The 16,365-nt window shown below is 44.9% G+C and overlaps 1 protein-coding gene across 1 annotated transcript; it reads left to right on the forward strand.

Annotated features, from left to right (window-relative positions):
* Window positions 1-1,641: 1,641 nt before the first annotated feature.
* LOC142814656 (uncharacterized) lies at window positions 1,642-15,992 on the forward strand. Its single transcript, XM_075893801.1, has 3 exons — window positions 1,642-1,776; window positions 8,173-8,376; window positions 15,756-15,992. The coding sequence occupies exons 2-3, from the start codon at window positions 8,203-8,205 to the stop codon at window positions 15,960-15,962; spliced, it is 381 nt and encodes a 126-aa protein (XP_075749916.1). The 5' UTR covers window positions 1,642-1,776; window positions 8,173-8,202; the 3' UTR covers window positions 15,963-15,992.
* Window positions 15,993-16,365: the final 373 nt, after the last annotated feature.

Raw genomic sequence — 16,365 nt, forward strand, 5'->3', positions numbered from 1 at the left:
GGCCGAAGGGGCGGTGCGGTGTGATAGTCCTAGGAGCTGGATTGATGGGCAGGAAGATTTCCGCCGCCAGCTGAGATAACAGCACAATGGTTCGCTGTTCGTGATGATGCAGGACTGCCATTGTTCCAGAGTAATGGCACTGAAGTTTTAAAATCCAGTCGTATCCAGACTTCTTAGTGGGGTCCAGACTTCTCAGTCTGGTCTCTCATTTTTCGTGCTGTTTCTTTTTTAACTATGTTGTACCAACGCGCCCATGCAACCATTTATGCAGTATGAATTATCTATAACATTGCTGCCACTGAAAACGGGCCGTAGCTGACAGCCATGTGGTTCAGCCAAATATCTCTGCATACGACGCTATTGTCCTTATTATTCCTATATTATACTTCCATTATAAAAATCTCTCTTGCTATAGTGGTAGAATTTCTTTGTGTTGTGATTGTCTTAAATTACGTATACTTTGACAAAAAAAAGGGGGAATGTATCTGAAATTTAGTTTCTTTGTTAGATTCAACGTGAAGATACCGACTGGCGATGAAGCCAACGAATCTGCGATGGGAATTGTAGGCAGTATAAAACTGTTGTGTAGCAATAATAACATAAATGTAACAAAGCTCAAAGGGACACTATACGTATAAACTATTTTCCATGTAGTTTTAAATTCTTATTTCACAATAGTAAGAATGGTAACTATAAGGCGTGGAGACTCTTGGTAAGCGAGAGAACATGCGCAAATAAAATGTGGGTGGCGACGCTATCTTAAAGTTCTCGCACCAAACGCTATGAAATCACAAGTTCAGACGGCGCCTACTAGGTTATAAGCAGTTTCTGCACGGTAAAAATGAAGTACTTTGTCCTCTGAGGGGGCCGTAGAGTTAAAATATTAAGCTAGATGAAATTTAGTTCAGTCAATGTCACCTAAATAGGCAAAAATGACTTTGAAGTCCATGACGTCATGCGCGAAAATGTGTCCTTGATTTCTTCTCGTCAAATCATGCATGTGATGATGAAAATAGCATTGAATTTTCAATTATTATTGATTCATTGTTTAAATTTGGTGTCCCTTCAAAGTAAACCAAATGGCAACTTTGCCTATTGTATAAACCTAAAATATAGTGCCTAGAATATACTTCTAGGCACTATATTGTTGAAGTACACAGATCATGTTATGTTTTATTAACTAAGATATGGTGCCTGTCACTGTAACCCACGCTTTACTGGGAATTTATGTGCATGCAAATCGGGTTTCTTGTTCCAGTTCAGTTCCAGTTCTTGTTCAGTTTTTTTAACTAAACAAGAACTGGAACCGTTCAGTTTATAATAAATCACATTCCATTTTTCTCTACTCCCTCAACTTCTATGCCTCCTTCCCAAAGTCCATGCAATTTCTCACCTTTACATCAAAACCCCTTCGTCACTGTAGCTGTAAAAAGCGTACGAAGGGACCTTGACCAAATACGACCCGAAATAGCGAGCGCCCACGTGTAAGTTAACTTGTCGCAAGAGCATGCAGTAAATGGCTTAACAATTGCGGTGCTGTTGCTCATATGGAGTTTATCTAGTGCCTGTTCACAGTGTCACAACGGAGAGTTCGGAGTCTGCACATCAAGAGTGAGGCTGTAGAAATCGCGCGAACTGTAGACGTCAGGCAGCGCTTATCAAATACGACATCTTGTAAACTGCTTTCAGGCTGATTGCGCTGGTCTCTACATAAAAACGCTGCTTGACGCAGACTAACACGCACACACCTGTAAGACGCTCGAGCTTTGGGAGCAGGTGAGTAAAAGATGCGTTCAATTTCCACTACGTAAACGAGACACAGCGCTCCGTGGTTTCGCATGACTTGTATACAAGATTAAGAAGTGAACCTTTTATGACAGGAGTATCATCTTCGTATCAGGATAAAACCTTAGCGAAACATTCAATTTCACTTAAGCTGCAGGACTAAACAGCAGCGCGCATGCATAATTCTACACTCTAGAAAAATTATGTCCAGGTGCAGCCCAACATGCGATACCTTAAGTGTCACATACGCTGTCGTGTTCAAATGTCCATGCACTGCCTAGAACAGTTTTTTTTTCTTTTTTTTCTGCGGCAATAATATTCGACTGTGAATACTTGCCGAGCCCATTCTTTATAGAATATGCTTTTCATTAGCGCATTAAAGAACACTGTAGAAACATTTTCAAAATGACTGTAATCGATTTAAAGGAACAAAGCTCGAGGAAGTCACCACATGTATAACAAAAGCTCGTAGTTCATTTGAAAACGTTTTCCAAGCAAATAGGTGTCACGTCCACAGTAACTGGACTTGTTTGTGGTGACATAATTATGATCTCCTGGTTTGCTCAATTTACGGGTCACCAGTTTGGTGTCGTTCACCCTTTAAATTCAATCAAATCCTGAGCCAACCTTGTAACCCTTGTATGATGCCGTGGAGTCGCCCACCTTTCTCTTTCGTGACTTCTTTCACAAGCCACCCCAAGCCGATCTCGAAGTTCGCGCACATCGCCACATAGGCCGTGCCGGTGTCCTTGGCCGTACTAACCACGAAAAGACCGTATACCCCCTTCAAGCTCACACTGTATCCCATGCATCCTCATTCTTTAACCAAACATAAAAGAACTCGCATGACGCTCCTGCCAAGGTAGTGTTTCAATCTTACTTAGCCATCTAGAAACACCTGATAGATATATATGTTCACCCCTTACGTTAAAAACTTCCCTTTAGGGCATTTTAGGCCATATAAATTTATAATATTGTGAGGAACCAGTTTATTCGGCCAGGCTCGAGCTCAATCACGCCGGTGATGATATTCCTAGATGAAGAAGATGTACAGGTGATGATGATTACAAAGAGAATAAACAGTCATTCGCTTGTCGCGCTCACACTAATTCCCCCGCGCGGTGAAAGCGGCCGCCTGGTCGCTTGACAGTATTATGAAATGCGTCGCGCATAAGGCTTTAAACGAGATACGTGCACTATCTCTGTTCCTCGGCAACGATGATCAGGACTAGCGCTAAGAGGAGAAACGCGGTAATTGACAGGAGATGTCTGTTCGACCACCATGTATGGCCCAATGAAGCGACTGATGAATTTGTCGCATAGGCCGGGGACGCGTAGTGGAGTCCATAGAAGAACTTCGTCACTAGGGGAAAAACTCACAACACGGCGAGACGAGTCGTAGCGAGATTTTCGAGTGTCTTGAGAGAGGCCGGTGTTAACACGGGCCTGGTGACGGCAGTGTGCGAGACGAGATAGGAATTCTTCAGAGAAAGGAGCCGTCGAGGGTGCAGGGGCCGAAAGGAAAGAGACATCCAGAGCGAAACTCGGCGAGCGACCATGGACGAGAAAAAATGGAGAAAAGCCGGTAGTGCGTTGAGCAGCCGTATTATAGGCGAATGTCACGAAGGGTAGAATTGCATCCCAGTTCGTGTGGTTGGGGTGAATGTACATGGCGATCATGTCCGATAGGGTCCGATGAAACCATTCAGTCAATCCGTTGGTCTGCGGGTGGTAGCTAGAAGTGGTCTTATGAACAGTGTTCGAGGCACGCAAAACTTGCTCGACAATGGAAGATAGGAAGACTTTGCCACGATCACTGAGGAGAATGCGTGGAGCTCCATGACGCAAAAAGATGTGGCAAAGAAAGAAATCGGCGATCTCAGTGGCAGTCCCAGATGGTATAGAAGCTGTTTCTGCGTAGCGGGTAAGGTGGTCGACTGCCGTGACAATCCAGCGATTCCCATTGAACGATATAGGAAGAGGGCCATACAAGTCGATTCCAACGACTTCAAAAGGTGAGGCGGGACAAGGAAGAGGTTGCATTAAGCCAGCCGGAGCAGTTGTCGGTCGTTTTCGCCGTTGGCAATGGACACAGGAGGCGACGTACTTAGCGACGGCTGAAGAGAGGCCAGGCCAAAAACAACGACTTCGTATTTTGTCGTAAGTCTTGTGGTAGCCTAGATGAGCAGCGGTTGGATCATCATGAAAGGCTTCCAGAACTTCACGTTGCAGAGAACGTGGGATGACGGGTACCCACTTGTTGCCGTCGTTGTGGTAAATGTAGCGACATAAAGCATCACCGACAAGCTTAAATTGTTTCAGTTGTCGACGGAGTCTGGCGTTTGGAGGAGTAGTAGAGCCGGTCAAGCGGTCAACAATGGTGCGACAGTATGGGTCGGCACGTTGTTGTGAAACAAGGACGGATAGGGTGGCAGGTGATGAACTTAGCACTGCGATTGGAGAGGTGCTGTTGTTTTGGAGTATCGATGGTGAATTGCTTCCGCTGGGCAAAGGACAGCGCGATAGAGCATCAACATCTTGATGCTTCGTCCCAGATCTGTAGGCGACATCGAAATCATACTCCTCTAAGCGAAGCGCCCAGCGACCAAGGCGACCCGATAAGTTTTTCAGCGATGAAAGCCAGCATAGGGCGTTATGGTCGGTCACGACGGTAAAATGATGGCCGTGAAGATATGTTCGGAATCTTTGCACTGCCCAAACAACAGCAAGGCACTCCTGCTCGGTGATAGTGTAGTTCTTTTCTGGAGCGGTAAGAGCACGACTTGCGTAAGCAACGACGCGTTCGCGTGAGTTTTTGTCACGCTGCAAGAGTACCGCACCAAGACCATGACTACTTGCGTCGGTGTGAAGGATGGTGGGTGCGGTGGAATCGAAGTGGCACAGTACCGGATCCGACGTGAGGGCTTGCTTCAATGCCGTGAAAGCGCTTTCGCAGTCTTCGGACCAAATGAAGGGGACGTTCTTTGCGAGGAGTTGATGGAGCGGAGACGCAAGTTCCGCGAAACCACGTATGAAGCGCCGGAAGTAAGAAGATAACCCAAGAAAGCTGCGCAGGTCCTTCTGACGTAGTGGACGAGGAAAATTGAGGACAGCGGCAAGCTTCTCGGGGTCGGGCCGAATTCCTTCTTTGCTGACAAGGTGGCCGAGAACCTTGATTGTCTTGCTAGCAAAGGTACATTTCTTGGTGTTAAGCTGTAGACCGGCTTTTGCAAGGCATGTGAGGACTTCGTCAAGACGTTGTAGATGCTGCGAGAACGTGGATGAAAACACTACTATGTCATCGAGATAACACAGACATGTTTTCTATTTCAAACCACGCAATACACCGTCTATCATGCGTTCGAAGGTGGCGGGCGCATTACAGAGTCCAAAAGGCATCACATTGAACTCGTACAACCCATCTGGTGTTGAAAAGGCGGTCTTCTCTTTATCAGACTCCGACATTGGTATCTGCCAGTAGCCTGACCTAAGGTCGAGGCTGGAAAAATACTCTGCGCCCTATAATGAATCCAGTGCATCGTCGATCCGAGGGAGGGGATAAACATCCTTGCGCGTTATTTTGTTTAGCGCACGGTAATCGACGCAGAAACGCACTGTCCCATCTTTCTTTTGACCGAGAACAACTGGGGATGACCACGGACTCGAGGAAGGACGTATGATGTTGCGTCGTAGCATGTCCGAGACGTTTTCCTCGATGCTCTTGCGTTCTGCCGGAGACACGCGATATGGACGCCGATGTACAATACGAGAGCCGTCGGTCTGGATGCTGTGAGTAGCGGTGGTAGTCATGCTGAGGGCGGGCGAGTTCGCGTCAAATAGAGAACGGTGTCTATTTAACAGGGCGAGCAAATCTTCAGTTTGATCAGGTGTTAAGTCATTGCTTATTGTCGGCGACACAGGTGTGGCAGAGGCATTGAATGGCAATGATTGCGACTTCGGAACATCGTTGTGGTTGTTGTTCGGAAGAGTAACAATCGCAACAGGCTCACTGTCGACCGCGCAAGATACTGTTGAGCCACAGGGGAGCAGTACACACTCGGGCGTTTGATATATGGCGGTTAGGTACGTACACCCACCGAAGAAGCGAATAAGCCCCGGTGTGATCACAATGCCCCTACATAGGGTATGACCGTAAGGGAGAATTAGTACGTCACCATCCACAAGGTCGGTGCAATTAACACTTATAATTTCTTCGATGTATGGTCGAAGTACATAATCTGACTTGGTGACAAGGCGGATGCGTTCATCTTGTTCAAGCGGAGAAGAGTCAGTGGCGTTTAGATGCAGGAGGCGCTGATGACATGATATGAAAGCGGACGCAGAAGACAAGAAATCCCACCCAAGAATGAGAGCGTGGGTGCACTCACGAAATACCGCGAAAACAATGTGATGACGAATGCCTTCTATGCAGACACGAACGGTACACTGTGCAAGTGGACGAATGAGAGCGTTGGTCGCCGCACGTAGAGGTGGGCCGCCATAAGGTGTGGTGACTTTTCGAAGGCGGGAACAAAAATCAGCACGAATAATCGAAACGGCAGCGCCAGTGTCTACAAGAGCCTCAACACGTACACCTTCTACAAACACTACTATCAAATTCGATGGCCGCTCTGGAGGAATTGCTGGCTGTCCAAGGGATGCAGTTTCCCCTCCTAAAACTGCATTGGGGAGTTTTCCGCGTGGGCGTTCGTGGAATGGGAGGCGGGCCGTAGAGGCGACACTGAACGGCGACCTGGCGAAGGCGACCTGCGGCGAGACGTACGGGAATTCCCAAGCATGTCCGTGTTGTAAGTAGGTGACGGTGAACGGTAATAGGACGATCAGGAGGTTGGCCGGACGATCAGGAGGTTCATGGTCGGACGGAAGCTTCGATGTTCTTCGGGAGCGTAGCCACGTTGCTCGTCTTGCTGGCGCCTTCGACAAAACCGAGCGATATGTCCTCGATAGCCGCAGTAGTAACAAATTGGTCGAGGTGGGCGTTGAGGTGCGTAGTAAGGTGGTGCACGCACTGGCGGTGATAACGAAGCCACAGGCGTATGGTCTGCTGTTGTAGGCACAGAAACAGTGGGTGCGGCAGAGAGCGCGGCAACTTCGGCGTACGTGCGCGTCTGGCGCACGCAGGGACTGTTGGAACACGTCGCACGCGATGCGGAGGCGATCTCTTGTTTAATCAGGTCTCGCAAGCTATCTTTTTCAGGAGGTAAAGTAACTTCAGCAGCACAGGAAGAGCAGCGCCCGTGCAGCTCTTCACGAACGATGTCGCGAATAAGCGCACGCAAGTCGAGGGGTGCAGGCCAACGAACGTCGGTGGCATCGTAGCAAAGGCGAAGAGACTGAAGCTCGTCAAGTCGCTGACAGATGGTTATCACGTCCTGGGTGGTGGCAGGATTTTGTGTGGCGAGGGCGTTAAAGGCGACGGTGTTAATGCCTTTAATAATGTGGCGTATTTGGTCGTTTTGAGACATGCCGGTGTTAACGCGCTTGCACAGTGCAAGGACATCCTCAATATAAGAGGTGTAAGATTCACCCGACAGCTGCGTGCGTTGAGCGAGTTTCTTCTTTGCTGCCTCAGTGCGAACTGCAGGGGCACCAAATACCTGACGAATTTGCTGCTCGAAAGTGTCCCAGTCGGGAAGATCCGGGTGGTGGTTCCAGAACCAAGTTTTGGCAACATCGGACAAGTAAAATGGGACGCTGCGCAACTTGTGTGGATTGTCCCACCTGTTCAAATCGCTGACGAGGTCGTAGTTCTTGATCCAGTCTTCGACATCATCGCCTCGGAGACCGGAAAACACAGGTGGATCACGCAGGCGAGTGTTGTTGGGCGGAGCGGGTGGCGGTGGCTGCAGTAAGACGGCGACGTTGGATGAGCCAGGGTTTTCTTGGGCCGCCATGGCAGGGGGTTGTATGCGACGACCCGAGCGGAGCTCCAGTGAGAGCGGGCGAGAGGACTTGAGGGAACGAAAAGCACAGTCCACCACTTGTGAGGAACCGGTTTGTTCGGCCAGGCTCGAGCTCAATCACGCCGGTGATGATATTCCTAGATGAAGAAGATGTACAGGTGATGATGATTACAAAGAGAATAAAGAGTCATTCGCTTGTCGCGCTCACACTAAACCTATTTAAATAATTATTTAGTTTACAGCCAATTGTTCGGCATGATGTCCATTTAACCACGCGGAGTAACACTTATTTTCTTACGGATGACTTCATCTCACTTAATTTCTTCCCGTTCTGAATGACAGCGCAAGTATAACACGGACAACAATTTTTTTTCTAAGCAGAGCATTGTCTCCTCACCCTTTTGTTCTTTCTGGGGACCTTCGGATCATGTAATGACACGCAGACTCCCATCTACAATCACAGTTCGCCTGCACGGGGTCATAAGCACCAGCCATGCAGCCAAAAGTGGTCATGTCCGTTGCTGTGGCATTTGTCGTGGCTTTGGCGACCGTTTCCGCTGTCGGCGCTGACGAATTTGTGGTCTGCTCTCTTGTGGACGACAAGGGAGTGAACGCCACAGTGCTGGCTAACGTGTACAACTGCTCCACTTTCTACCTGTGCTCTCAGGTGAGGATGTTCAAGAGTGCATAATGCCTGAAGCATTCGCTAGCGAAAAGAAGAAACAAGAATGCCACAGAACTACTGGTGGCACAAAGCTACAAAAAAGTTTCGGTTGAGCGGATCGGTCTTTTATGTGTCCGCACACTTCGAGTCACGCACCATTTCTATCTCACGTTAGATTGTCGTATTCACAACTCAAATGAACGTGAGAGGGCGCTGCGGAGTTGCAGCATGGCGGATTCACAGAGGTCATGCGTCCGCTGTCGCTAATACAATTATTGAGTTTTCTGCAGTGTGATTGTAGTTCGCACTGCTTTGTAGAAGGGGAGGGGGTTGTTGATGCAGAGCATCTTATTTTAGTCAGCACCAGTGGTCACGCAAGCACGAGCGGCGTTATTGAAAAGGTCGCGTTGTGTGTGTATTGCACATGGCACACCGCGTCACTGCAGAATTTGTCTACATACTTCGGGCGCCACAGCGACTGAAGGATACAATGGTCATTTAATAGGTTCGAGTTAACAAGTTAACAGTGGTGTCTCACATGGAAAAAATAAATCTGCTTGGCCGTGTTTTTTCTTCACGGGCGACACCATCGTACCATGCTCCTACCATATACGACTGGCGCTTGGACTGTTTAGACCTCAGTACGCAGCTCCTTATATTTTCGCTAGGTGCCGCATGAATTGCTGAAAACGCGAATATGTTTCTGCCTGGCTAATGTACTAGAGTGGTTCCGTGCACGAAACTCGCAACAGAAACATCATTTTGCTGGTTACGAAGCTTTCTTTTTTTTTCAATACTACAAAGGGGAAAGGCTCTGAAACGGTTTCTATAACATTTTTATTCATGCCTTCTGAAAATAATCATAACAAAATACAACACAAGGACGCACCAGTTCCGGTATGCTTGTCGGTCATTCTGTACTTTTGAGCAAACTTTTTTTCTTCCCAAATGAAGCGCGGCTTCGTGCTACAAGCAAGTGAATTGTTTTTTTTTTGTTTTGCTTCGTCTGACTTCCGGCCTTGGGATGAATATAATTTTAATTTATTTTAGGATGCACGTTAGAGCGCTTCGCGCGAAATCACGAAGACACAAGCCAGGATTATATACCCCAGACAAGCGCCAAATTCCAACCAGATTTTATTCTCAAACCTCTCACCTATTTATAAAACAACAAAGACAAAAGCACCACACTGCCACCGAAGAAGGAACACCTCGTATCACAAAATCATTTTCGTTGTAACAGCTGTTGAGGATGTCGGGGCATCAGGCAATTCATTGTGGCACGAGATCTCCTTTCTTGGGTGATGATGTTTTGAGCATTGTTGGTTAATAAATAGGTGCGAGTTCTTAAAATGAAATTTAGTATAAAGTTTCACTTGTCTCGTGAATATGTTCCTCTTTTTTTTTCTTACGTGCTCTAAGATGCATTCCACCAAAGTCGACCAGATTTGCGTTTCCATTTGCATTCCCATTTGCGTTCCTTTAAAGATTTTCTTTAAAGATTTTACACAAACCGGTATCTGTGGAACGAACATCGGCACAGAAATATTTTTACTTGCCACATCTACAGATGCCTATTTCCATGTGATGGGCTCAAACCGGGAAAACGCTGAGTTTTTGTCTTATTTGGTCTGGTCATTCACAACCGGGAAATCATTGCTTTGTATATTATTACCGTGCTGTTAGTTGCCAGTTATCACAAAGAAATATCGATGTTTTAATAACCAACCGAGTACTAGTGAAAGTCTGAGCCGAATACTTATGTAGATGTGGATGTGTATGCTAGACTTTTGGCTCATTCCCACCCTTATGAATCCATACTACCATGGTGAAAATACATCAGCACAACTTTTTTTGGTAGTGCCTTGTTATGAATATGCTTGCCTAATACGGTAATAAAACAGGATACTAATATATCCCTGTCATTTGAATGAAAGGATGATGACGTGTAATGAAACGCTCTTTTAAAAGCGCGAATAGAATTATAGAAGCTGAATCCAAAGAATAATCCTATACAGGCCGTGAGATCTCCTTATATAGACCTCTAGTAGACACAATGATTGAGTTGTGTTTCCTTACAATTAACTAATATTTTCAAACTCAAAATTTATTACTTAAAAATATTTCTCTTGTGAAGTGGTTTCAAAACTCTGCCTTCACACGCAAGTGAAATTGCCATCACACAACGTCATCGACATTACCCACAAAGAATGCTCTAATGTTACCGACAACTCGCCATCACGCGTAATTGGATCCTAGTGGAAATGAAACGACCGCTAATGGTACTGACAGGTTCAAACAGGCTTTCCACGCTTTGAGCAGAATTATATTTTCAAGCTGCGTTCAAATGTTACAAATAACCCGCAATGAGTCGAAGCTAAGCGGAAGATATTTACCTGCGCTGTGTAGTCGTTTTGTATGCTGCATGTGATTTGATCTTTTTATGCGCACCATAATCAGTGCTGAAAGTTATAGAAAGCGTGTTAATATTCATTATCACTTATTATTATGCTGATCAGAGAAGGCTGGCGCAGGTATCGTATCATCCTCTCTAGATTGCGCTTTCTCAATTCGATTACCCGACTTTACCCCTATTTACCAAGCTGAGCTTCTGGCAATAGTCCTAGCATTGCGTAAAGTGCCCCAAAGATCTATCAGCGGTAATTGTTCTAACAGACTGTCTCTCGGTCTGTACTGCCTTAAGCTCACCAACTTTTTCGCGTACCTTAGGAACTTCCTTCTCGCTTATTCTTAGACATGTGCGAATAGTTCAAACAGTTTGGGTACCAGGTCATAGAGGTTTAGCTCTCAATTAGCATGCAGATGCGCTAGCTGTATCTTCCCTTGATGGTCCTGTTTTACCTATTTTGCCTACTTTGGAATATATCACAGCAGCACGCTTCTAAAAACGCACAGCCGCCAATAACTTCAAAAAATCTCCTTTCTTTTTATCAAACTATTCACAGCTAAAGTTCCCTTGGAAGAACAAGTGGTGTTCATCAAGAAAGGAAGAAATAGTGATTACAAGGCTGCGTTTTCGAGTTACTTCATTGATCTTTTACCTTCACAGATCGGATATGGCACGGTCGCCTTTGTGCCTTTATTGTAATGAGAGTGAATCTTTGGATCACTTCTCTTTGTCATGCCGAAAATTCAAAAGTCAAAGGAGGAGTCTACTAGAAGAACCCCTACGAAAGTTGGACATAAACTTGACACTTCTGGCAATTCTTTCATTTGGCACAGTCGCATTTAGTTTCAGCCACAAGAGCGTTTTTACCGCTGTTACGAATTTCTTACGAGAATCTAAAAGAATGGAATGCTAAAAATTGATAACTTCAGTTCTTGTATGTATAGAATTCTTTTTTTCTTTTTTGTGTGCTTATTGTGTTTTTTCTTCAAGTTTTTTTTGTTTAGCAATATAACACCTTTAAATTATTACCTATATTACCTAATTAGTTCAACCCTCTCTTTCAAGAAGTGAATTGTTCTGAAAAGCAAGGCACCATCACAATCTTGGCCTATCCCTCTAGGTGGGTTGCACCAAGGTGTCGAGGAACCAACCAACCAACCAACTAACTAATGAGACATGTCGAGCCGCAGCACATGCGCACATACACCACTCGCCGTCGCACTCACTGGCCACTCTTTACGGCAGTGGTGTTTACTTAGCGAGAGAGTCGCTAAGTTTAGCTTCTTTCCAGCCGTTCAAGCGATAATTTTGACTCTTTGGAGTCTTGGCGACTTTTGGTGGGACTATCACAATTTTCGGTAGAATGTTCTAAAGCAGACATAGATATTTTGGAAACTGTGAGAACAGTGAAATACTCGGAACAAGCTTCAATAAATAAGGCCAAAGCATAGAAGATTAAGCAGCTTGTGGCACTATCATCTTTAGCGAGCAATGTGGCCGTTCCGAGCACTGCTAATGTGTCAATGAAAGATGGGCAAAGCGGCTCCAAACAGCTCAGTTGAACGGCTCATGGTTCACGCATACGCGTGGACTGCAGCTGCTGCACTGATTCAAAGTGGCGTATATCCAGGAAGTACCAGCACAGTTCAACTTCATTCCCCACAGCATAATTTTATTTAAAATATTCACTGCAAAAAAATAACGTTTTCACGTGCCTTCAATGATAACGTCAAAAACTAGAGACTACAAAAAAAAATTATCATCATATCGTTTAGCGACTTTTTGGCCAAGTTTGGCGACTTTTCGAAAACGTCTGGGTGACACTAGCAAAAAAAAAAAAAAGTTAAGACCACTAGTTTGCAGCCTACGTCACGTGCATCAGTTCATAGTCGGCGCACGTTAAAGAGGTCAGTTTTGTCGTGAGGGAAAGGCAATAAAAGCGGTAGCAATAAATTGTGATGTTATCAAAAGTAGGACCAGCAGCTGACTACATTAAGATGCGACATGGCATAAATCTACTAAACGCACTCATAAAATATGTGAAAAGCATTTCATGCTGCCTGCCGCTTATGCGCTAAGTTTCGCAGCACACACGTGTAGAAGGGTATCGCCGGGTATTCCGCCACTGTAGTAAACCCTGAATGCACAAGAGAGGTACGAGAACGAGAACATTGCCGTCACTTCTAGCAGATGTTATTTCAAGCATAAAACAGGGTAATTTATGCATATCAACCACACATGCGCAGAATAACCAGCACTGCTGCCTAGTTTAGCCAGCTCTCTAACGCACTAATATCGGGAAACTGCAACAGAATCGACGTGTCAGTACCAACTAGTACATTCACCCCCTGCTTTAGTAATGTAAGAACCTTCTAATAGCTCACATGCTGTCTGATTCTTGCACTTACCCAGTATCCTAATATAATAGTAATAGTTTTGGTGAGGTTCTACGTTCTAACACCACCATACCTATACGAGGGACGCCGTAATTGAGTGCTTTCAAAATTTTGACCACCGAGCCTTCTTTAACGTGCACATGAATCAACGCACACAGGCCCAAAACATTTCCGCCTCTATTGACATTTCGGCTGCCACGCCCGGGATTCCCTCCCCCGGCCTGCGAGTCAGCAGCCGAGTGCCTTAGCGACTTGTTTTGCACAGGATCCTGAACTCATGAAAATGTAGTGCGTATTTTCAGACCTCCAAGTGCACACAAAGATGCGAAAATTCATTTTATTTTTTTATGTTTCCGTTGTGTAGATTTTGGGCTATACATTCATACAGCGGCCGATCTGCACACCGTAATGCCTACCGCACATTACAACTGTTTAGTACACAACTCCTGTCTCACATTTGGTGCAGGACGTAGCATGTTTAACAACGTAGCCTGCGGTTCCCTCACCAGCAATACGATGGCAGATCTGAGTCAAAAACTATAGGCCAAAATGAAATGGTATGAACAGTCTCCTGACTTGAGTTGAGACCAAAGCGCACAGCTACTGCCCACATTTGCTTGTTCCTGAAACATTAAACGCCTGCAGAGCAATGTCATTGTTTCATATAGGATAAATGACAGGGGCAGCGATGAAAAAACTTCAACTCAACTGTTAATCGCTGTCGCTGTGAAGTAAGCATTAAAATTATATCACGTCGTTTTCCGAACTGCTACTCCGTGATTACACACTGTTACTTTTAAGCTTTCCAATGCACAAAAGAAAAGAAAAAAGTATGATTAAGTTTGATTGTCAATTTCCTTGAGGTTCCCGCTCTATTTCAAGAGCCTTCACTTCCTATCCCACGTTGCTAAAGTTTGTTCCTCCACACTGGTGTTCTGAAATAAACTTTGTTCTGTTCTAACTCCGCACTGTTGTTTTTCTCCCCCCCCCCTTTTTTTTTTTTGCTCTATCTTTCGTGCTGCTTTGGGTCTAATGCAGCACTGGAACATTGACCTAGCTTCGCTATTCGAACGAAACGGACACTGAAATGTTCTTTTATTTTTTTGTCTGTTATAGCTCTTATAACTATCTTTGGTTGGAAGTACAAATACATAGAAATCCTTTTGCCGAGCTCTCTTGTGAAATTCTTGTAAAAGGGACGCAAGCGTGGTCGTGCTAGCGTCATCAAAAAAAAAATATGGCAGATCCCACGTACCACGGGAATAAGCGTTATGCAAAACATGCGGAGGGAATGTGACCATATTGTAATTTCTTTGATTGAGTGACACGTTGTTAAATGACGCTAAATATATGTACAAATGTTGCACGCACAGAAATATGTCGAACAGTTGCAGATGTTTATGTTACGCACTTATTTATGTTACGCACTTGCGTAACGTTGCTTTCAGAAACATGAATATTAGCCACACCAGAAACGATAAGCTACTACGAAGCGTTGGTGCTCGCTAGGATAGTAACCATGGAAACTGCTACGTAAATCACCTTCAGCGGATGGCAGCTAACTACGATTGACGTTAACCTCACGTGACTGTTGTACCATGGGAGCACATATGTAATGTTTATACAATCGGATAGCCAGTACTGCAACCACAATCGACGTTTCACTAACATTCATTAGAGTCTATTTGAAAAATTGGCGTGGTTTTCTTGTAGAATACTTAATGGCTACGCAAAACATCGCGGTTCAAATCCTGCTGGAACTCTGACACTTTTTGTAAATTTCGGGTGAACACTGCCGATGCCACAATTTTTCTTAACGCACTCGCGTTAAGATTGCCCATGTGCGCACTCACCGTTCCTATAGGTAGATACCGAGTGTCAATCACCTGTGGCATATACCCACATACCAGTCACGCATACCAGCCGACGCTTATGTGCCACTTTTTCGCAGAAAGTGTTAGACGACGCACGTGACGGGATTGTGACCTTATTGATGTCGTGACCAGCGCGTCGTATTCGTGAAACCATCTTACCCTCCTATACTAATTTAAATTCACGCCAGGCTAAGGAGGTGATCACGAGAGCCCCCCGACGTAAGCAGATAGATAGATAGATAGATAGATAGATAGATAGATAGATAGATAGATAGATAGATAGATAGATAGATAGATAGATAGATAGATAGATAGATAGATAGATAGATAGATAGATAGATAGATAGATAGATAGATAGATAGATAGATAGATAGATAGATAGATAGATAGATAGATAGATAGATAGATAGATAGATAGATAGATAGATAGATAGATAGATAGATAGATAGATAGATAGATAGATAGATAGATAGATAGATAGATAGATAGATAGATAGATAGATAGATAGATAGATAGATAGATAGATAGATAGATAGATAGATAGATAGTCACCTAAGGTGTCTGCAGTCGGCAAAGAAATGTTTTACATTTATAAGTTCACACATTGACGCTGGACAAGCGTGACATTTCAGAAATAGTTTGCCAAACTTCACAATACTTATCCCTATATGTGTACCGCCACTGTTACAATTATTTCAGGGTGTCCCAGAGCTGATCGAGTGTCCCAGTGCTCTGCAATTCAACCGCAAGCTGAACGTGTGCGACTACCCGTGGCGCGCTGCCTGCGTAGAGCTCCCTCTACCGGAACCCGTGCTGCCGACTACCGAAGCTCCCTTGCCAACCGAGAGGATCGTCATCACGAAGACAGTCAAGGAGGTTTACAGGGCCGTCGACGAAAACGCATAAGAAATAAAAGATATCATTGAAGGACCCCCACTGGGAGTTGCACTATTTCTTGTTTTTACCTTTTTTTTCTAGAAAACGTTCTTTATTGCACGAAACACAACGAATTAGATGGCCCATAGCACAACAACCTGCAATTCAGCCTTGGAAGTATTCCACCGTTCGGCATGACATCGGTGCTCTACGCACAAGCACTGACAATATTGTAAAACCATTAGACACGTCTACTAATTCGTCCTTCCAAAATAATCTGCCTGAATGCTTACCCAGAAGTACTCGCTGCCACTAACGCATTCCTTCTTAAGCACACTATATTTATTTCTACTAATTACTGTTGTCCGAAAGCATTTGCGCACTCAGGGGTTACACTGCGTTGTTTCTAGGTTTTTCACTGTTTTTGAATTTC

This window comes from Rhipicephalus microplus, chromosome 4 (genome assembly GCF_043290135.1).
Source record: "Rhipicephalus microplus isolate Deutch F79 chromosome 4, USDA_Rmic, whole genome shotgun sequence".
In the NCBI taxonomy this organism is placed as follows: Eukaryota; Metazoa; Arthropoda; class Arachnida; order Ixodida; family Ixodidae; genus Rhipicephalus; species Rhipicephalus microplus.